Source organism: Ornithorhynchus anatinus, chromosome 14 (assembly GCF_004115215.2).
Source record: "Ornithorhynchus anatinus isolate Pmale09 chromosome 14, mOrnAna1.pri.v4, whole genome shotgun sequence".
Classification (NCBI taxonomy): domain Eukaryota; kingdom Metazoa; phylum Chordata; class Mammalia; order Monotremata; family Ornithorhynchidae; genus Ornithorhynchus; species Ornithorhynchus anatinus.
The window spans coordinates 46,904,910-46,927,438 of NC_041741.1; the positions used below are offsets into that span (position 1 = coordinate 46,904,910).

Genomic DNA, 22,529 nt, shown 5'->3' on the forward strand with positions numbered 1-22,529 from the left:
TAACTGGTTAACAGGCAGCTCAGTCGGTGGTTTAGCCAGGCAGTAGGCCTGGACTTTCCTATTGAGCAGCCATACGCCCCTCTCCTTCTGACATCCTTCCGTCTAGAAGTTTGTTTACATCTGCAGTGACTGAGCATTGCTCTTTGGACTAGCTAGTTCAACAGGTTCAGAAGGGTTGGCATACTAAAAAATTGAGGCTTGTAAGTTCCAGATTTTGAAAGATCATTATGGATCTCAGCTTATAATTATCTCCTTTGGCTTGTTGTGAACCGTCAAAATCAGGCTCTATTAGGAGCACCCACTCCTGATGTCTGGGAAATTAGGTTCATAGCAATTCCGTGATCACCCCATCCCCGATCTTTTTGTTGTTTCCCGGGCCCTAGAAATTGCTGTGCCTGTATTTCTTTCTGTTTAAATGGATCCTCTCAGAGCAGAAGGGAAGTGCAAGAGATTTGATGGGTTTGATGGTGAGGTATGCAAGTTATTTTGAGTTAATAACTGTAAGTATGCTCTGTCCCCTTCAGGTTTGTCGAATGTACTGAGTGTGGCCGAAAGATGCATCAGATTTGTGTCCTCCACAATGAGATCATTTGGCCATCCGGGTAAGGGTTCTGGTTCTATTCCAAACATTGTACAGTCTTGGGCATATTTTTATATTGGTTCTGTAAGCTTCTAAAACTGTTATTCCTGTATGACACAAAATGCCTGCAAGTTTGTAGAGTTTCTTTGCCAAACTTAAGATTATTTTGATTTTATTAGTCGTTTGATAAAATGACTTTTTTTTTTTTACTATTATTGATTTTTTTGGGTTTCTCTAAAGTGATTGACACCAGGAGTTTTGTTTTGTCACCTTTTGTAAGGAGTGATCTGTGGTGTCTGAACTAAATACAAAAGTTCCTTTTGAAGCCATTTGTGTTTAACAAGGCACCATCAGAGGGGTGCAATGATGATGTGTAGTGTTTTATAGAAAAGCCTAAAACCCCTGCTCCTGTCCCAGTTCAACTTCATTCCTGCCTGGTGTGCAAAAGGTTTCAACTCTAAGCACTAGAGTGATTATTTCGTCAGAAAATTTAGGGAAAAATGACTTTTAAGCAGATTCCTGATCTTGCTTTTGCAAAATTTGCCATTCGTATACATGCAGGCACCTGAATGTGTCCGGTTAGTCCCACCCTTGCAGGAGAAGGAAGTGGATGCCCCATCTGGGTATTCTTGAGTTCACATTAAAACTGTCTAAAGAAGACTTATACTTGTGGAAAATGTCCCCATGCCTGAGGAAGATTCTTTCCTGGCTAGCTTGGTGGTCATTTACATATTCAGGTATGGTGACCACCTGATTTTAGTTTCTCCCTATAGGTCCTCACTATAGAAGATTCTTGGTTTTAGTTTTCAAGCCTATCATGAATTGTACTTTCCAGTAATGCAGAAGAGATATATCGTTTTTTTCTTTCTTCCCCCACCCCCTCAACTCTAGCTTTGTCTGTGATGGATGTCTGAAGAAAACGGGGCGAACTAGGAAAGAAAACAAGTTCTCTGCTAAAAGTAAGTTTCCTTATTCCGAGCACGTTTTGAGCTCGGACCATTAGCTTAAAGCCTGTTATCTCGTATATTAGAGGGAGACCTCTGAAGAGCTTGATGGGTAGACAAATAGCCTTTCACCATAAGGCATATGATCTCAACTTATTTGAATAATATCCACTCCAGTGTGAAATGGCTGCTTATGGACTTTATGATAAGAGCCGTCACTTCAAGGCTTAGTTCAGAATACCTTTTTTGTAAACTACCACCCAGGCCATATATCAAAAGGCAGTGGGTGAGACAAAAGGCAGTGGGTGAGACAAAAGGCAGTGGGTGAGACAAAAGTATTTTGCATTTTTCCTTTTGAGAGGTTTCTTCAGGCAGAGAAGTGGCTAAAGAGGGGATGGATTTTAATTCCCTTTATCCCCAGTTCTTTGACCAAAATGTACTGTCACTAGTAAGGAACGGGTAATGAATATGGCTTGATTACATCATTTTCTTTCTAGTTGTGTAGATACCAGCCAAATCTTTAATTTCAAAACAAAACCTGCTGGAGCACTCATTTTGTTCCCTTCTGGGGCTGGAGTGGATTGCTGCACCTTGCTAGGCTTCTATTAATTACCTCAAAACATGGAAAAGTCTACCTGGGTGACAACCGAATAGTCATGTAATCTTTTTAAGGTTGAAGAGTTATGCCCCACCACGGTTTAGGTTTTCTGAATTTGCTGAGAAGAAAAAGTTTCTTGAGGGAGTTGTAAAGGAAGAAGTGGTTTTGTCCTGTTCTCAGAGGCGGTCACTGGGATGCTTTCTGAATAATGCCATGTAAGAGTGCCATCTGTGGACAGGGCTTCTGGTTTGGGGACTTCATTGGGTGGAATTCTGATTCTTGAAAAGGACCTCAGGGAGCCTCAGGCACCCAGGTAGCCTTGGCTCCAGACAGATGGGAGAGAAAGCAGCAAGAGGCTTTTTTACAACCACTACCTGCACATGGGCAGCATGCATTCTCTGAGGCTCTGGAATGCATTCGCCTTTGACAAATATTTAGAACCGGTCCCGGAGTTTGTCAGACACTTTAACTTCAGTTTAGTAGTTGGAATGAATAATTAGACTGTTGTGAATTCAGCCTTGGAAATTGAACCTGCCTCTGAAAACAAAATAGAATTTAACTGGGTTTATCCCCTATAAGGAAAAGTATTATGTTGGATGATAGCATATATTGGAAATGCTAATGAAATGGGGGGTTTTTGTATGTGTAGGGCTACCATCCACCAGGCTTGGCACCTTCCTGGAGAACCGAGTGAATGACTTTCTTAGGAGGCAAAATCACCCTGAGTCAGGAGAAGTCACTGTTCGGGTAGTTCATGCTTCTGACAAAACTGTGGAAGTTAAACCTGGAATGAAAGCAAGGTGCGTATTCTTCTCTTTCTTAGGCTTTTAATTTTCCTGTTTTACCTCCCAAGGATTTCCCCGTTAGCACCGAAACTCTCCAGCAGAATAACATGATCTTCTCTTGCCTGTACTAGGTAGTGTCTTTCGTTTGGTTTTCTGTATTGACCACTGACTGTGTGCAAAGCGCTGGATTAAGCATTTAGGAGCATTCAGTAAAAGTCTCATTTCCTGCCCTCTGAGTAAACGGTCTGATGGGCAAGAGACCAGCAGGCTCCCAGTGTATGCTTAAATGGGAACAAGATAGTTAATCCTTTGTGTATTCAGGGTGCATGCACTCGGTCACAGGTGTGTGGTGTGTCAGTTTTTAATGGTCCTCAAGTGGCTTATCCGAAGCAAGTGTATTTTTAAATGTCTTTCCAGCTGCACACCCACCTCCCTTTTGACTGTCTCCAGTCCTGTAGCAACCAGGGTCTACAAAAGTAGCTTTTTCTAGGCTCTGTTGACCCAAGACCGTCTTCCCCATCACTGAGTCGGGTCCCCTGTTTCAGCACCGAAGTTCAAGTTACCTCCCCAGTCGTCGTTATTCACACTTTTCCCTATTAACCCCAGGAATTCAAGAGTTGACTCTTTTGTGACTTTTCCTTCCCATTTGTAATTTTTAGGTTTGTAGATAGTGGAGAGATGGCCGAGTCCTTTCCTTATCGAACAAAAGCACTCTTTGCCTTTGAAGAGATCGATGGGGTTGACTTGTGCTTCTTTGGCATGCATGTTCAAGAATATGGATCTGACTGCCCCCCACCCAATCAGAGGTGAGACTGACTTTGGAAGCTCCGGCTGTGGGAAGGGTAACTTGTGAGGTTTGGAGAAGAGATGAACGGTCCAAGCCCTCATGGGGGTCCTGGGAAGGAGGGAATTGAGGGCTAGGGGAAGGGTGTTTTGTTTTCATTCGCAGGCATTTCTGTTGCCATTTCTGGGCCTGCTGGATGATAAAGTTTGGGGGCCAGCTGAGAAGGAAGGGCAAGAATGAGAAGTGGAAACTGTAGCAAACTGATGGCAGACAAGAGGGACAAAAATCTGCTAAAGGCAAGGAGGGATGCAGTAATATCTGTGCTGAGGATGAGATATCTATCCTTCAAGAAGAAAAAATATAGGAGCTCTTCAGAAACAATTAGCAAGCAGTAGCATCTCATAAAGAGGTGGGATTGTGATCAAATACCCTCTGAAGTATTTCTCATGTAATGGGTGCCAAAAAATGTGTGTATCTACGTGAACATTAACATATAAACTTTACATAATGACATGTGCCGCTTTTCTGCTTTTCCTTTTCCCTCTAGGAGAGTTTACATATCTTACCTCGACAGTGTTCATTTCTTCCGCCCAAAATGCCTGAGGACTGCGGTTTATCACGAAATCTTAATTGGCTACCTAGAATATGTCAAGAAATTAGGGTAAGCCTATTACTGCACTCACCTTGCCCTCCACCCCCCAACCCCGCCCCCCTTTTCTGTGTGTTTTTTAGGTGTCGATTGCTGCAGGTTGATTAATGGTTAAACTAGTTGTAGTCAGGAAGGGAAAGGGAAACTGACCTGTAACCAGGTGCTCCTTCAGAAAAGAGGGTTGCAAATTTGTCTCCTGGTTACCGTACACTATTGCTAGCTCAAACCTGTTGACATCTATATTCGTGCTGGCACCAGGAGATTCTAGGATTGTCTTGTGTGCAGCCAGTCATCATCCCCGGGGGAGGGGGCCTCTTAACCCTCGATTTTGGAGGGGTTTTCTGTTTTTGTTTTGTTTTGCTTTTACAGTTCTGTGATGTCATATTACCATGGAAGGGGAGGATTGGTGGGACGCCTCACATTACACAGTCTTGGGGGCATATTCTAAGGTTCCCAAAAGGAAATAAAAAGATTTTAAAATACTACCTGCAAGTTGCATGAGTAAGCGTCAGTGAATTCCTAAAGCGAATGCTGTTTGAGAAGAATGACCTTATTTGTCACACGAGGTTTAGGGGCCTTGAACTGTATTCAGTCCCTTCACCTTGGTATACAGGTGATGATCCCAGGTGATGTTCTTTCATCTCCCCAAATTGATCTGCCTGGTGGACCAACAGTTCATCAGCTTGGCAGTTGTGGGAATATCCTGTGAAATTGACTCAATATCCTCCATTTGCCTCCACTGTGAGAATTTGCAGCTCTGTCAGTTTAATACAGCGGTTCGTTTGTGAGTGTGTGACATTCCCCCCTCAAATATAAGAAAACTGCATGAAAGATGAATACAACCCCGCCCCCGCCCCCTTCCAGTCCATTCCCCATCTCCTCTTGTATGTATGTAAAGCGGCAACCAAAATGTCATCGGTTCTTGGTTGCTCATACGCAGCTGCAGTGCTAGCATTTAGATGCGGAACGTGATTGCGGTAGCTGTTATCTTGTGATAGTGGCCATGTTTTTTGGTAATGGCCCCACCTGGTGGCTTCCTGTAGTATGTCAGGCCTTCTAGGAGAAAATAGTTACTCCTCCTCCTCCTCCTCCTCCACCACCTCTTCCTCCCCCCACCCCCCAAAAAATGCGTGCATGAAGACCTTAAAACGTCTTCATCTTCCTGGACTAATGTCTTCTCCCGGTTGTTAGATACACAACTGGGCATATCTGGGCTTGCCCGCCAAGCGAAGGAGATGACTATATCTTCCACTGCCATCCTCCTGACCAGAAGATACCCAAGCCCAAGCGACTACAAGAGTGGTACAAAAAGATGTTGGATAAGTCCGTGTCAGAACGCATCGTCCATGACTACAAGGTCGGTTGAAAAGTGACGGGTTCGTTCTGTTGGCTGGGTGTTGATGTAAAAAAAAAAGTCAACACGGGCGTCCCTTGAATTACTCCTTTGGACAGCCAAAGAGGGAAAGTTCCCCACTCTAAAAACCATCACAAACAGCGTAGCTGAATCCGTAAGAAAACAGGATTTGTTTTCGAGGTAAACCAGTCCGATATAGAAGGTGGAACCATAGATGAAGTCTTAGGCGCCTTATGGTCCTGGTTGTGGAAGGGCAGGGTAGAGGTGGGGAAGTATTATTTTTCTGCATCAAGTGGAGTTGGGCTGTCGGTTTGAGCTGAGATATTCAAGTGGAAATAAGATTCTCCCCCCAATAGTACATAAGGTACTCAAGTCCCTGTCACATGGGCTTTGGTGGCAGTTGGGTGGTCCTCGTTGCTTCCTGGAACACAAGGGAGGGCACGAAAAGTTTTATAGTCACCCATTTCACCTGGAAATGTCACCTTGCCTTGTGTTGGGCTGCTTTAAAATGCAATGGTAAATTTAAAGATTTTACACATTCTGAACTATAAATCCATCTTAATCCTGTATTTGGAGTTATGTCTGCCTTGGTGCAGGTGTGCTGGAAAGGGTGATGGTTGTGATTAAGTTGTGTGTGATTTTTTTTTTTTTTTTTTTTTGGGGGGGGATTCCCAGGATATCTTTAAACAAGCAACAGAAGACCGATTAACAAGCGCAAAGGAGCTGCCTTACTTTGAGGGGGACTTCTGGCCTAATGTGCTAGAGGAGAGCATCAAAGAACTGGAGCAAGAGGAAGAAGAGAGAAAGCGAGAAGAAAACACTAGCAATGAGAGCACAGATGTAAGGAAAAAATTTGCCCCTGTAACTTGTCTTTTTAGAGCAGAACTCTTCTTGTGGTGAATGACTACTCTTTCCTGACTCCAGATACAACCCACCAGTAACCCTCTACTAGTTCCAGTTGAAGACCCTCCTTAATTTTATGTGACTGGAAATCAGATCTGTATCTACAGTGAAGCCTTGAACAATTTTTATACCTGATTCCTATTAAGATTGAATATAGTCATTCTGATGCATTTCTGCCTTCTTTCTGATAGTGTTAATAATGTGAAAAAGAGTAAGCTACTTCCTAGGTTGTTTGTAAGCGTCATAAGTGCCAAGAATATCACCAGGTACCCTTTTGGGGGTTTGACTTTTTAAACTGAGGGATTATTATTATTATATTAATAAATTAGAAGGGGAAGATAATTCCCTAGTATTCTTCCTCTCCTATCAATTATGTCATTCAGAGGAACAAGAGAGACAAAGCGGGTGTTTTGCTTGCTACATTTCAGGGATTCCCCACTTTTCATCTGGTCAGTCTGAGTTTTAAAATTTCCAACCCCTCAATCTGCCTTTTTTTTTTCCTCTCCCCCTATGTGGGACAGCCAGGACGGTGTTAATATTGCTAGGAGAAATCCTCTGGGTCCACCAAGAATAGGCTTTGCACACTCCTTTATCATTCTCGTCATGATATCTTTGCTGAGAAAGCTCTCATTTGTTAGCAGCAGTTGAATTCAAAATTTTAAAGATTGGACTTCACTTAGAATGTTTTACTATAAGATATGAGAGTAGGAGATACTTTCGGAAAGAGGTGATTATCACAGTGGGCTTAAAAGTACTTAAATTGTGGCTTGCTCAATCCATGTTATTTATGGAGTGCTTACTGTGGTCAGAGCTCTCTACAAAGTGCTTGCGAAGAGTGTACAATACAATAGAGTTGGTAGATAGATCCCCTGCCCCCATAGAGCTTACAATCTACAGGGGGAGACCACTCTGCTTAAGAAAGGTCTGAAGGGTTTATGAAGTGAACATTGGTGGCCATTTAGTTATCCCCCTTCTCTTCCCTTGGTAAATGTAGGATTATTCCTTATTAGGTTGATGTCAGGGAGTTAAATTTGCAGCAACTCAAACCAGGAAAGAGATTATTCTACAGGCCAAAATGCAGCTGAGAATTTAACTTGTAGTGTTGAGCAATTTTCCTTTGCTTGATCTCATCCTGTTTTTCTCGACTGTCTCAAGTTGTCATTCTCTCAACCAGCCTTAATGAGACTTTTTTCATCCTGGAGTTTGAGGTGTCCTGGGGTGGGTATGAAGTGGTACGAGGAGAAATATCGGGGTGTAATGAGCCCGATTCTCCCAGTCCCCTGAGAGACTAATGTAATACTGAGGAGTATCATTAGGAACTAGGAAATTGGACTGATTACTGAATATTACTGAATGTGTCTGTGTGTGTACAGTGGGTGATTCGGTGAGGTGTAATGGAGATCCTTTTGAAGCAGATTTGTCAATTTGTCATCTTTGGGTCACTCGTGGCCCCAGACCACACCCCTACCTTGCCTGTTGTCCCTTTGCTTAAGAGTGCAGTCTTGCAGGGCACTTGAAGTGCTATTTTTGCAGTGGGGTGGCTGCTGAAGGCTCTTCATAAAACTGATTCCCCTGAGGAAATGGCTGGCAGTTCCAGTTCTGCATTGGAGGTGGTCTGTTAGGACTTTGAAGCCAGTAAAATGATACCTTAACTGAAAAGTTTGGAACGACTGTTCTAAAGCCTAAGAGGTCATTTAGATGCCGACCTCCAGCTCTATCTTGACATGAGTGGGATCACCACCAAGACATCCCGCTAAGGAAATGACAGGGGTTTTTATCAGTTGTGGTCTCCTTGGGGCTCGTGAACATATGCAGTCCAGATTTGGCCTAGTGGATTCCTATTCTGAGAAGCTCACAAAGATGAATGTAAAATTTTTACCTTTGGGATGAATTATCCCGGCCAGACCCGATGTGAAGGCATAGGGTGAAAGAAGTCTTGAAATTGATATATGAGGAAGTTTCTGATGCTCCCCTGAAATGGTGTGTGGCATAGGCATGGACAGTATTGAAAAACTAACCATCGCTCACCCCCTTTGAACACATCTGCAGGTGACCAAGGGAGACAGCAAAAATGCCAAAAAGAAAAATAATAAGAAGACGAGCAAAAATAAGAGCAGTCTGAGTCGTGGCAGTAAGAAGAAGCCAGGCATGCCCAATGTCTCCAACGATCTCTCCCAAAAGCTGTATGCCACCATGGAGAAGCACAAAGAGGTAAGCACCCACTTCAGAAAGGCTGGCTTCAATTTCCCTTGAAAGCAGCAGGGACGTTGGGGGTTTATCTCAGCGGGATCTATAGGGTGGTTTGGCCCTTGTGAAGAGAGTGGAGGGCTGGAGCAAAATTCCCCAGTGTTCCTCTTTTCTAACTAATTGGAACTGTGCACACGTAAGTAACTGGATGACCTCTTCTTGGGGGATTTGGAGGAGCAAGGGAAGAGTGCTAAAAATATCAACTAAATGCAAAGATTTGACTTTTGTCCAGTCTCTCATCAGTAACTGTATCAGGGGAGGGAGTCCCTAAGAGCTGCTGCTTCGAATAAAGAAAATGTGGCCATCCCGATTGGTATACATTTCAGATAATGTGATGTCTATTTTTCTGAAAATCTCCCTGCACCTGATGCTCCTAGCTCCAAGATAAGCCCCATGGCACTCAGAAAGCCCCTCTGGAGATCTGAGCTCCACAGAAACAGGGTGCTCAACAAATAGTGTTACTGAGAGAGTCGACAGAACTCTGTAAACCAGTCGGTTCACTTCCTGCAGGATCTCTGTTGCTGCCTCAGTACAGGCGGCACAGATCTGCGGCCCCTCTTCCCAGGTAGCTCCCAGCCTCAGGTCAGGGCTGCCAGGGACAAAGTGGCCCTTGTCTCAGAGCTACACAAAAAGATGTGCTTTTAAATTAGACCAATTTCTCCTTCTTAAACGTTTTCTTGGAAATCATGGGTTTGGTCATTTCATTAGTGTTTGTAGAGTGGCTACCGTGTGCAGAGCACTCTGAGGGGTGCTTGGAGGGGTATGGCTCGCTGGGTCTAAGTGGGGAGGCAGGCAGACATATGGTATTTAGGACTGTGGGAGGGAGCAAAAGGAGGAGAGCTGCAAGTTGGTAGTAGCACGGGTGCATCTGAAGTGCAGTGCAGGCCTCCACTTAGATGCTCCACTGCCCTGGCGATCCACAGGGGCCAGCTTGGAAGCGAAGGGGAGACTCGGACAGAAGTAGCTGGGATTGAGTGCCAGAATTTCTTGGATCATTGTTCTAATGAGGTGATTTAAGGAGTGGGAGGGAAGGGAGGTAGAGGAGGAGAGGGAGAGAGTAAAAAGACTCCTTTTATTATCTCACCTCCTTTGGCTTCTGGTGACTGATAGTTAAACTGGTTCCCATATCCTTTGGCTGTTGTGTAATACTTAAGAGCGAACTAGATTTTGAATAAAGTAAGCCACGTTTACTCGGCATTTGTTAGCTTGCCACTGTGCTGGTGGCACAATAAGGTGACTAGAGATAAAGAACATTCAAGCCCAAAGCCAACATGTAGTCGTACTTATGTGAAAGTGTAGTGGGATATGAAGTTTAGACAGTTGGATCAGTAAACTCCAAGTTGGTGCGGGATCGATCAAAGTGAATTCCAGGGGCCCGGCTTGCAGCATCCCAGGCGTAACCGTAATGGATCAGCAGTGGACGGGCGTCAGAGTTGGGTTCTGTGTTGCAGGTCTTCTTCGTGATCCGCCTCATCGCTGGCCCCGCTGCCAACTCTCTGCCACCCATCGTGGAACCCGACCCGCTCATCCCCTGTGACCTGATGGACGGTCGCGATGCCTTCCTCACCCTCGCCAGGGACAAGCACCTGGAGTTCTCATCCCTGCGCAGGGCTCAGTGGTCCACCATGTGCATGCTGGTGGAGCTGCATACGCAGAGCCAGGATCGCTTCGTCTACACCTGCAATGAATGCAAGCACCACGTGGAGACCAGATGGCATTGCACAGTCTGTGAGGTGAGCAGGCCAGCCTCAGAGCCTCGGGATGGGGGAAAAGAGGAAAAGTATACACCCATCCTTGGGGAGGACCTTATTCCCAATCCCGGAAATTGGGGAGAGAGAAAAACCCAGCTTTCACTCTACAGGTGGCAGTGTGGCCCATCTGAATCCAGCCACTCATAATAATAATAATAGTAATCTTTGTGGTATTCTTTAAACGCTTAGTACGTGCCAAGCACTGTACTAAGCCTTGGGGTAGAAAGATGATCAGCTCCCACATGGGCTCCCAGTCTAAGTAGGAGGGAAAACAGATCGTGAATCCCCAGTTTGGAGATGAGGGAACTGAGGCCTAGATTAGTTAAGTGACTTGCCCAAGGTCACACAGCGGATACGTGGCAGAGCTGGGATAAGAACCCGTATCCTCTGACTCCTAGATCAGTGCTCTTTCCACTAGGCTACACTGCTCTTATTTATATTGGGCCACCCACGCCTTTGGTATCAATGGGGAAGACATAGAAACCGGGGAGGGGAGTGAGGGAGGTGCTCTCCCCAAGGATAGTTAGGAAGAGATGAGTTTAATTCCTTCTGAGGCGGCCATTCTTAGTAGTGGTATTTTATTTCACACCTACTGGGTGCAAAGCACTGTACTAAGCACTGGGGGACAAAGTATACGGATGAGAATTAGCCACAGTCCCTGGCCTTCGAGGGGCCACAATCCGAGGAGTAAGACGGGAGGAGCCCAGGCACTTGGCGACAAACACGTAAGGAAAGGTGATGAGAAAATATGTAGTTATGGTATTAAGGGCTTACTATGTGCTAAGTGTTGGGATAGATGCAAGGTAATGGGTCCCTTGCCCATGAGGAGCTCACAGTCTGAGGAAGGGGGAACCGACATTTTGTCCCCATTTCACAGATGTGCGGCCGAAACCCAAGCCCCGGTCTCTTGACTCCCAATCCCGTTTCAATACTTCAGTGCCTTCAGGAATTTAAATTTCCTGGATGGGGTGACCAGCTGTGTGACTGGAGCATCCAGAAAACGAGCTTGTGGAATCGTAACTCAAGGAGCCAGAAGGGACCTCGAGAGGCTCTCTGGCCCAACCCCCACATTCCAAGTTGGTGAATGATGTATCCATTGAGGGCAGATATCGGCCTAGGTTTTTCCCGCTTGCCATCACTGTCGTTCCATTGCTGGTTTTTGATCGTGCTTACGAGCAGAAACTTTAGTAGCATCCAGCTGAAGATCCCCACCTCACCCCCGCCTCCCGCCATTTCAGTCAACCCACATTAGCCCCTCATCCCTCGTGTACCAAAAGAGAAAATAGCGATGTCACTAGCAGGATCGGTACTCTTTTTAGAGACATTTAACTAAATGAGTCCATTCTCCAGAGGGGCCCAAAGCCTCTCAGCGCCTAGGCCAGACGGCAGGTAGGGCCGAAAGCGTCGATCACGGAGTCGGATGGAGGGGCTTCGTGTGTACATTTTGCGAGTCAGCGGCGTTGTGTTTCCGTCGCTGCCGCGGGTCGGAAGCGGGAGCTCGGTCAGACCGTTGGAACGTGGGGTATTCACTCTTTCGTCTCGTCTCTAGGACTACGACCTGTGTATCACCTGCTATAACACTAAGAAACACGATCACAAGATGGAGAAACTGGGCCTCGGGCTGGACGACGAAAGCAACAACCAGCAGGCCGCCGCCACCCAGAGCCCCGGAGACTCCCGCCGCTTGAGCATCCAGCGCTGCATCCAGTCTCTGGTCCACGCCTGCCAGTGCCGCAACGCCAACTGCTCGCTGCCGTCCTGCCAGAAGATGAAGAAGGTCGTCCTGCACACCAAGTGCTGCAAGCGCAAGACCAACGGCGGCTGCCCCATCTGCAAGCAGCTCATTGCCCTCTGCTGCTACCACGCGAAGCACTGCCAGGAGAACAAGTGCCCGGTGCCCTTCTGCCTCAACATCAAGCACAAGCTCCGGCAGCAGCAGCTGCAGCACCGCCTGCAGCAGGCCCAGATGCTCCGGAGGAGGATGGCCAGCATGCAGCGGACGGGCGTGGTGGGCCAGCAGCAGGGCCTGCCGTCCCCGACGCCGGCCACCCCCACCACCCCCACGGGCCAGCAGCCTCCGACCCCGCAGACGCCGCAGCCCCAGCCTCCCCCCCAGCCCGCCTCCCAGCCCCCGCCGGCTCCTCCCAACAGCATGCCGCCCTACAGCCTCCCCAGAACTCAGCCCCCCGGCGTCGTCTCCCAGGGCAAGGCCGGTGGCCAGGTGACCCCCCCGACCCCCCCGCAGGTGGCCCAGCCGCCGGTCCAGGGTCCTCCCCCGGCGGCGGTGGAGATGGCCATGCAGATCCAGCGGGCGGCCGAGACCCAGCGCCAGATGGCCCAGGTGCAGATCTTCCAGAGGCCGATCCAGCACCAGATGGCCCAGATGCCCCAGATGGGCCCCATGGGCATGAACCCGCCCCCGATGGCCCGCGGGCCCGGCGGGCACCTGGATCAAGGGATGGGGCCGGCGGGAATGCAGCAGCACCCGCCCTGGGCCCAGGGCGGGTTGCCTCAGCCGCAGCAGTTGCAGCCGGGGATGCAGCGCTCGTCTATGATGTCGGTGCCCCAGCCGGGGCAGCCCATGAACGTGGCCCCCCAGCAGGGGATGGGGCAGGTGCCCGGCGTGGCTCAGCCCAAGCAAGGCTCCCTGCCCCAGGCGGCCTTACAGAACCTCTTGCGGACTCTCAGGTCTCCCAGCTCGCCCATGCAGCAGCAGCAGGTGCTCAACATCCTTCACTCCAACCCCCAGCTGCTGGCGGCCTTCATCAAGCAGCGAGCGGCCAAGTACGCCGGGGCCCAGAACCCCCAGGGCCTGCCCGGGCAGGCCGGCATGCCGCAGGGGCAGCCGGGCCTCCAGCCCCAGCCCGCCATGCAGGGGCAGCCCGGGGTGGTGCACCCGAACCCGGCCATGCAGAACCTGCCGCCCATGCCAGCCGGGGTCCAGAGGAGCGGCCTGCCGCCGCAGCCGCCGCAGCCGCCGCAGGCCATGGCGGGGCTGGCCCCTCAGGCCCAGCAGATGAACATGAATCACTCGGGAATGTCCCCGCAGTTCCGGGAACTCTTAATGAGACGGCAGCAGCAGATGCTCGAGCAGCAGCAGCGCCACCAGCAGCAGCAGCAGCAGCAGGGAGCGGGCCCGGGGCTGGGCCCCGGCCTGGCCAACCACAGCCAGTTCCAGCAGCCCCCGGGCGTCGGCTACCCCCAGCAGCAGCAGCAGCAGCAGCGGATGCAGCATCACATGCAGCAGATGCAGCAAGGAACCATGGGACAGATGAGCCAGCTTCCCCAGGCCATGGGGGCGGAGCCGGGAGCCAGTCTGCAGCAGGCTTTCCAGCAGAGGTTGCTACAGCAGCAGATGGGGTCCCCGGCGCAGCCCAACCCCATGAGCCCCCAGCAGCACATGCTCCCCGGCCAGGCCCAGTCCCCTCACCTGCAGGGCCAGCAGATCCCCTCGTCCCTCAGCAACCAGGTGCGCTCTCCTCAGCCGGTCCCCTCCCCGCGCCCTCAGTCCCAGCCGCCTCACTCCAGCCCGTCCCCGCGGATGCAGCCCCAGCCCTCTCCGCACCACGTCTCCCCCCAGACCAGCTCCCCGCACCCCGGGCTGGTGGCCGCCCAGGGCAACCCCATGGAGCAGGGGCACTTTGGCGGGCCGGACCAGAGTTCGATGCTTTCTCAGCTCGCTAGCAATCCGGGCCTGGCCGGCCTCCATGGTACAAGCGCCACGGAACTGGGGCTCGGCACCGACAACTCAGACTTGAACCCAAACCTTTCACAGAGTACACTAGACATACACTAGAGATACCTTGTAGCATTTTGGGAGCAAAAAAGAAAAAAAAAAAGAAAAAAAAACAGAACTTATTTTCTCTTAACAAGACTTTTTGTACTGAAGACAAAAATTTTTTTGAATCTTTCTTAGCCTAAAAGACAATTTTCCCCAGAACACATCCGAACTGTGCAGCAGTAGTGTTGTGGTCGAAACGAGAAGCAGACAGAAAATGAACCTGAGGGATGATAGAGTACAAAGAATATATTTTTGTTATGACTGGAAGTGTCCAGTCGTCCTTTTCTTTCTTTCCTTTTTTTTTTGTTTTTTTGTTTTGTTTTGTTCCCCCCTCCTCCCCCCCTCCTCCTCGCGTGCGTGTGTGTGCCCTAGAGGGGTGGGCCACGGTTGGTATTTTCTGATCTCAGATGCTCCCTCTCTGCACCTCCAATAGGTTTTATTATTTTTTTTAAATTAATGAAAATATGTAATATTGATAGTTATTATTTACCGAGGCAAATGGCTGACATTTTTCCCTATTTTTTTCCTCACGTCATGGCGCAAAAAAATAACATTCACAGACGAACATTTCCTAGAAAGAGGACAAAGGGGTTAATGTTGCTTTAAAAATACATTCTATATATATATATAAATATATATTAAAATACCAATTTTTCCTCTTCGGGTGCAAAGATGTCAATTCTTTTAAAAGTGTAAAAAAATGAAATGACCCAGTCCCCCTCCTCAGATCCACTTTTGTCCTCCAGAAATTTTCTATACAAAGAGTCGAACGTAAAACTTCAAGTATTAAAATAATTTGTACATGTAGAGAGAAAAAATGACTTTTTCAAATATACAGGGGCAGCTGCCAAATGGATGTAGTATATATATTGTGGTTTCTGTTTCTTGAAAGAATTTTTTTCGTTATTTTTACATCTAACAAAGGAAAAAATAAAAAAAGAGGGTAAGAAACGAGTCCAATGGGATGATTTTAACACACAAAAGGTCCCTGGGGTTTCTTCTTTACGCTTGCTTTCTTTACCCCCGTCCCTCCCTCTTCCACTTTCTGTAAAACTTGAAAATAGAAAGCAAAAAAAAACAAAAAACAAACCCTCAAATGTTGTAAATCATGCAATTAAAGTTGATTACTTATAAATATGAACTTTCGATCACTGTATAGACTGTTAAAATTGATTTCTTATTACCCATTGTTAAATAAACTGTGTGAGACAGACAGCTTGGTTCTTAATGACTTCCTGTCTCTTGCCACCCCTGGAGGCAAGGTGCCTTGAAGGAAACCGGTTGGAATCTGGGCAGTCTGTTGTTAGAGGGTTGCCATGTCGGCAGTCCCGGCCAAGATGTGTTAGGTGGTGTTGGTACCGTAACCGGCGTCGTTGAAAACCTTGGGCCGCGGAGCCCCTGTGAAGTGGAGCCTGTGAATGGATTTCACCTACCCAGTAGAACCTTCGGTTGTACGAGAACGGTAGGTTGGAGTCTCGGAGAACGCCACATGGAGGAGATCCGCGTTGCGCTTCCACCGTGTCCGATGCCACGCATCCGTACGCAACCATTCCCAACTCCCACCACATCAACGGACTCGAATTCTACCGTTGGGTTCTTTCAAACGCGTACTTGAGGAAGTGATACGGCGGAACTGCAATCCTCCGTGTCTCCTGCCCTACGGAATCTGCCGTATTAGCTGGCTACCGCTAAGAGCGTTGGTCGCCGGTTCATCGCGGAAAGATGTGTTGAGGTCATCCAGACCGGCTCTTCTGCTGGGTTTCTTATGTTTCGTTACCGGTCCGGTTGGCCGCTCCCCTAACTGCCGCTGCCTAGGGACTGCTCATAGGTCGATGCCCATCGCTGTGATGCTGGGGTTCCCTTGGGACCTCAGGAGAACGAAGTGGTGGGACCGAAGCCCTGGATAGATTGATCGATGGTATTTATTGAGTGTTTACTGTGGGCGAGGACTGTACTAAGCCTTTACTCATCTGTATTTATTGAGCACTTACTGTGCAGAGCACTGTATTAAGTGCTTTGGAGAGTACGATATAACTGGTAGACCCTTTCCCTGCCCACAACCAGCTTTCGGGCTGGAGGGGGAGACAGACATTTAATATAAATGTTACAGATATGTATGTGAGTGCTGTGGGGGGAGGCAGGGGTGAAGGAAGGGTGCAAATCCATAGTGCTAGGGTAATGCAGAAGGGAGTGGGAGAAGAGGGCCTAGTCAGGGAAGACCTCTTGGAGAAGTCTTCTAAGTAAGGGCTTTGAAGGTGAAGAAAGCGATTGTCAGATATGAAGAGGGAGGGTCTTCCAAGGCCGGAGGGAGGATGTGGGCAAGAGGCCAGCAGCGAGGTAGAAGAGAGTGAGGCCCACTGAGTAGGCCCTAAAGGAGCAAAGTGCACAGGTCGGTGGTGGTAGGAAAGTGGAAGGAGAGGACAAAGAGATTGAGTGCTTAAAGCTGATGGTGAGGAGTTTCTGTTTGATGCCGAGCTGGATGGGCAACCCCTGGAGGTTCCTGAGAAGTGGGCAAACATGGCCTGTATGTTTTTGTAGCAAAATGATCAAGGCAGCAGAGTGAAGTATGGACTGGAGTTTGGGGGGGAAGAGACAGGAGGCAGGGCGATCAGCAAGGAAGTTGGTACAGTAATCCAAGTGGGATAGGATGAATGCTTGGATTAACGTGGAAGCATTTTGGATTGGAGAGGAAAGGGCAGATTTAGCAATGTTGTGAAGGTTGAACCGACAGGATTTAGTGATAGATTGATATGTGGGTTGATTGAGAGGAAGGAGGCAAGGATAAAGCCAAGGTTATGGGCTTTTGAGAGAAGGATGGTAGTGCTGTCTACAGTGATGGGAAAGTCAAGGGGAGATCAGGGTTTGGGTAAGAAAAGGAGTTCTGTTTGGGACATGTGAAGTTTGAGGTGTGGGTGGGATATCCAAGCAGAGAAGTCTAGAAGGCAGGAAATGTGAGACAGCAGAAGAGATCGATCAGGGCTGGAGGTTTGGCAAGCATCTGCATAGAGATGGTATTTGAAACCATAGGGGTGAATGAGTTCTCCAAGAGTGGGTGAACCTTGAGGGATTCCCACAGTTAGGGAATGGAAGGCAGAGGAGCCCATGAAAGAGACCAAGGATGAGAGGCAAGAGAGAAGGGATGAGAACCAGGAGAGGATAGTGTCAGCAAAGCCGAGGTTGGTTAATGTTTTCAGGAGAAGGGGGTGGTTGACAGTGTCGAAGGTAGCTGAGAGGTCGAGGAGACTTAAAGTAGAGGCTGTTGGATTTGGTAAGAAGGAGATCTTTTGTGACCTTTGAGAGGGCAGTTTCTGTGGAATGAAGGGTCCAGAACCCAGATTGAAGGGCACGGAAGAGGGAATTGGGAGACAGAAGGTGTAGACAACTCATTCAAGGAGTTTGGAGAGGAATGATAGGAGAGAGGTGAGGTGATACCTGGAGGGAGCCGTGGGGTAGAGAGGGTTCTTTGAGGGTGGGGAGACAGGAAAATGTTTGTAAGCAGTGGAGAAGAAGCCATTGGAAAGCGAAAAGTAGAAGATGGCAATCTGGGGGTTGGGGGGTGAGTGCTTTGATAAGGTGTGAAGGTATGGATATGGAGGTGAAGGTGGAGGGGTGGATTTTGAGAGGTGGAATGTCTCGAGATTCTGCTTAGGAAAGATGAGAGGAAGGAGGAAGGAGGGACTAGAGAGGAATAGAGGAGATTTTAATAATGTTGGTATTTGTTAAGCGCTTACTATGTGCCGAGCACTGTTCTAAGCGCTGGGGTAGACACAGGGGAATCAGGTTGTCCCACGTGGGGCTCACAGTCTTAATCCCCATTTTACAGATGAGGGAACTGAGGCACCGAGAAGTTAAGTGACTTGCCCAAAGTCACACAGCTGGCAAGTGGCAGAGCCGGGGTTTGAACCCATGACCTCTGACTCCAAAGCCCGTGCTCTTTCCAGTGAGCCACGCTGCTTTAGGGAGATCACACCTGTTCATTTCCATTTTCTTAAACTCTGGCCAGATCATTAGGGGCAAAAGATGAGGGGAAAGCAGGGTGTTTGTGGAGGGAGTTAAATATCCAAAACAACTGGTGAGGACAATGGGCACGGGAGTTATTAAAGATGGAGAACTCTGCTGGGCAGAGTTAAGATATGCAAAGATTAACTTGAGGTGAATAAGGTCAACCTAATATCTGGATTTCCACCAGCAGCAATCTGTAGCTCATGCATAGGAGCAAAGGAAGTGGACTGCTGAGGTGATCCAGGGCTGTTAGTGGTACGAGATTGATGAAGAGATGGGGGGTGGGGGAGGCAGTGAGTTGAGTTCAGGAGAGAGTTATATTCAGGGTGTCAAGAGAAGGTAGTTTAGGTATGGAGACTGAATGGGACATGATGAGAAAATTGGGTGGGGACAGAAATTGCAGATTTATGGGGGAATGGGCCACATTTGTGGAGAGAGGGTGGATGGGAGAGAAGGCAGGTGTGGCAATTGTGATTGGTTAGAGGAATTTCAGAGTTGGTGATTGCAGAGATGGGGAGATGGAGTGTGTGGGAGAGGTGAGTTGGAAAGCGGGGAGCGGAAGGGTTGTCGGGTACATCTAAATGGATATTGAAATCCCCAAGAATCAGTGTAGGGATGGAGAAAGAAGGAATGTGAGAAAGGGATCAAAATGGTTCAGAAAGTTGGAGATGGGGCCTGTGGGGCGGTAGATGAGTTAGTAACTGGACTGGGCGGTAGAGGTGGATGATATGGGCTTCAAAGGAAGGGAAAGAGGGTGCGCGGGGAAGACTGGTGCATAAGTGGCACTCGGGAGTAAGAAGGAAGTCTACTCCTCCCCCTTTCCCAGTGGGTGGAGGGATGAGTCCCCTACCCCTAGAGAGCAACAGGGGAAACAGTATCATCTGGGGAGAGACAGGTTTTTGATGGTGAGGAGGAGTGATTGGGTCTAGGATGAAGGGAATCTTTCCCATAATGGAGCAGGCATTGCTTCCACAGCCACACTTGGCTGAGGCTGTGGGAGGAGGGATCGGATGGGAGTGAGCTGACCACTGGTGCAGGGGGAGGGGAATGATAGATGGCACTGGGATAGGATAACAGGGAAAAGGTGGGAGGGAGGGGTTTGAGGGGAGAGAAGTTAAAGATCATAGGTGAGATTGTCAACAGCAATAACTGCTCGATTTGGTGGTTCCATCATTAAATTGCTGAATTGTGTGCAGCTCCTTGAGAGCAGAGGAAATGTTCAGGTGTGAGTAAACTAAGGGCTGGGTGCAGGCAGCTGTTGATCCGAAAAAATCCAGGTGGTTGTCCCCGGAGTGTCACACCTGTTCTGTGTTCTACACTCTGGATTCACTTGGGAAGAGTACAGGGCCACAGAGTTGGATAAAACCTAAAATGAGATCATGTGGGTGACTGGCTTGAGTCTCCAGGATGAAGTGGAAGGAGAAGCTAACGGTAAACAGTTCCAAGAAGCTCCATCTGCCTGAGGCTCTCTCTACTTACAATAGTCTAGTGCTTAGAATGCATTTATTTCCCTCTCCACCTGGAATAATAATTTAAAAAAAAATGTTAGTGAAGCTTCTGTGGTAGTGCCGGGCTCAGAGGAGGATCCATTTAACCAGGCGCAGCAGGAGGTCAGTCAGATTTCTAGATAGGAGATTACTGGTCTGAGTGCTTGAGAACCGACCTACTCATCCTATATAATTGTGGTATTTGTTAAGAGCTTACCATGTCCCAAGCCTTGTTCTAAGCACTGGGGAAGTTACAAGATAATCAGGTCAGACAGTCCCTATCTCACACAAGGCTCACAATCTAAGTAGGAAGGAGAACAAGTATTGAGAATCCCATTTTACAAAGGAGGTAATTGAGGCATAGAGAAGTGACTTGCTCAAGGTCACTGAGCAGACGTGACGGAGCTGAAATTTGAACCCAGGTCTTGGGACTTCCAGGTCCGTACTCCTTCTACTATGCCACGCTTCTCCTCAGCAGCACTTAGTGCAGAACTTGGCACGTGATAAGTGCCTAACAAATATCATTATTAACAGGAGTAAAAGGCATGATCAGTGCTTTGTGTTAAACTAAAACTTTCATTTTATGAGAAGCAGAGTAGCCTAGTAGAGCAGAAGCCTGAGAGTCAGAAGGATCTGAGTTTTAATCTCAACTCTGCCACTTGTCTGGGGTGTGACTCTGAGCAGGTTACTTAACTTTTCTGGACCTCAGTTACCTCATCTGTAAAATGGAGATTAAGACTGTAAACCCAATGGTGAGGCATGGACAGTGTCTACCCTAAATAGCTTCTATCTACCTTAGTGCTTAGTACATTCCCTGGCACATAGTAAGTGCTTAACGAATACTATTATTATTATTACTACTATTATTACTCAAGAGCCTGAGCTCTTGTCTCCCACTGAGTTGGCATCTTTGGGCCACAGTGATTTGGGTGTGACCAGAACTAGCATTTAGATGGCCTGTCATGCAGCCACCAAAGGATTATCGGTTTGGGCCACGGTGGAGCATTCCGGCTGTGATGTGCTCCATCTTCCAAGTTGGGCTATGAGCCAGAGGTTCAGACCCTCCCAGGTTGCTGAGATGTGTAAGCCCCGTGCAAAATGGATTATTTTATGTGCCAGCACCCTAAAGCACGTGCTCCAAACTTGAACCAAGGAGTCTATGTTCTCGCTGACTTCTCTGACCTCATTAGAAAGAACTTTTTGAAGAAGGGAGAGCCCTGAAGAGCAAGGGATAGAAGGAATTAATAATAGTAATTGTGGTATTAAGTGCTTACTATGTGCCAGGTCCTGTAAGCACCAGGGTAGATACAAGTAAACCAGGTTGGACACAGCGTGGTTCAGTGGAAAGAGCACGGGCTTTGGAGTCAGAGGTCATGGGTTCGAATCCCGGCTCGGCCACTTGTCAGCTGTGTGACTTTGGGCAAGTCACTTAACTTCTCGGTGCCTCCGTTACCTCATTTGTAAAATGGGGATTAAGATTGTGAGCCCCACGTGGGACAACCTGATTCCCCTATGTCTACCCCAGCGCTTAGAACAGTGCTCGGCACATAGTAAGCATTTAACAAATACCAACATTATATGGGGCTCTCAGTCTTAATCCCCATTTTACAGATGAGGTAAGTGAGGCTCAGAGAAGTGAAGCGACTCACCCAAGGTCACACAGCAGAAAAGTGGCGAAGCCAGGATTAGAACCCAAGTCCTTCTGACTCCCAGGCCTGTGCTCCATCCACTAAGCCAAGCTGCGTTTCTCTAGTTGCCTCAACAGTTGAAGCAACTGTTGAATGTATTGGGCCACTTTATGGTAGGGCTGCCCTTTCCAAGCCCAGGATTCCGTTCACTCATTCATTCATTCATTCAGTAGTATTTATTGAGCATTTACTATGTGCAGAGCACTGTACTAAGCGTTGGAATGTACAATTTGGCAACAGAGAGAGACAATCCCTGCCCAATAACGGGCTCACAGTCTAAACGGGGGAGACAGACTGCAAAGCAAAACAGAACAAAACAAGACATCATCAAGATAAATAGAATCAAGGAGATATACACCTCATTAACAAAATAATTGATTAGATGGCATCATCTTCCAAGGGCTCACTTTCAGGCTTTTACTCAACTGCGTCAGCTGGAGGCTTCTGACAATGATGTGTTGAATCTGAGGGGTCGATCTGCCATGCATCCATTCATTTATTCAAACAATCGTATTTATTGAGCATATATTGTGTGGAGAGCACTGTATTAAGCGCTTGTGAGAGTACGATATAACCGTAAACAGACCCATTCCCTGCCCACAGTGAGTTTACAGTCTAGAGGACGAGCTTGCAGTCTCACATATGTGAAGTGTGGTGCAGCCTGAACATATCCACAGTCCCTGCCTTCAAGGTGTTTACTATTCAAAGTGGGAAAGCAAGTAAACACAAATTATTTATGAGTAGTGGGAGTGTGAAGAGAAACCTCTAGTGATTTGCGCAAAGGCAAATAAATACATATATTTAGTGCACATAGATCAATAATACACAACTACCAAGGTGACTTTTGGGTTGACGAGATTTTGTAAGTTGAAAATTAATTGCCATTTTGCAGTGGGTGGGATTTAAGAGAGTTTTGAAGAGGAAGAGGGCTCGCCTGGCAGACTTGGAGGAGGAGTTCCGGGCAGTGGGACGGATG

At 47.9% G+C, this 22,529-nt stretch overlaps 1 protein-coding gene and 1 long non-coding RNA gene across 3 annotated transcripts in view; one reads left to right on the forward strand and one right to left on the reverse strand.

Annotated features, from left to right (window-relative positions):
• The window catches only part of EP300 (E1A binding protein p300), a 78,096-nt gene extending 62,505 nt beyond the window's left edge, over positions 1 to 15,591 (forward strand). For both annotated transcript variants that reach the window (XM_029079319.2, XM_029079320.2), the window contains exons 22-31: positions 525 to 602; positions 1,472 to 1,539; positions 2,772 to 2,922; positions 3,567 to 3,713; positions 4,239 to 4,352; positions 5,532 to 5,697; positions 6,370 to 6,534; positions 8,647 to 8,808; positions 10,296 to 10,577; positions 12,145 to 15,591. In XM_029079319.2, the coding sequence (XP_028935152.1) occupies positions 525 to 602; positions 1,472 to 1,539; positions 2,772 to 2,922; positions 3,567 to 3,713; positions 4,239 to 4,352; positions 5,532 to 5,697; positions 6,370 to 6,534; positions 8,647 to 8,808; positions 10,296 to 10,577; positions 12,145 to 14,391 (3,580 nt within the window). In that variant the 3' untranslated portion in view covers positions 14,392 to 15,591. The remainder of the gene's footprint in view (positions 1 to 524; positions 603 to 1,471; positions 1,540 to 2,771; positions 2,923 to 3,566; positions 3,714 to 4,238; positions 4,353 to 5,531; positions 5,698 to 6,369; positions 6,535 to 8,646; positions 8,809 to 10,295; positions 10,578 to 12,144) is intronic.
• On the reverse strand, positions 14,454 to 16,184 carry LOC114816654. The gene is made up of 3 exons (XR_003764450.2): positions 15,810 to 16,184; positions 14,867 to 14,947; positions 14,454 to 14,596 (listed from the first exon to the last, which is right to left on the reverse strand). It is a non-coding gene; the product is annotated as an uncharacterized LOC114816654 (long non-coding RNA).
• Between the last annotated feature and the right edge of the window lie 6,345 nt (positions 16,185 to 22,529).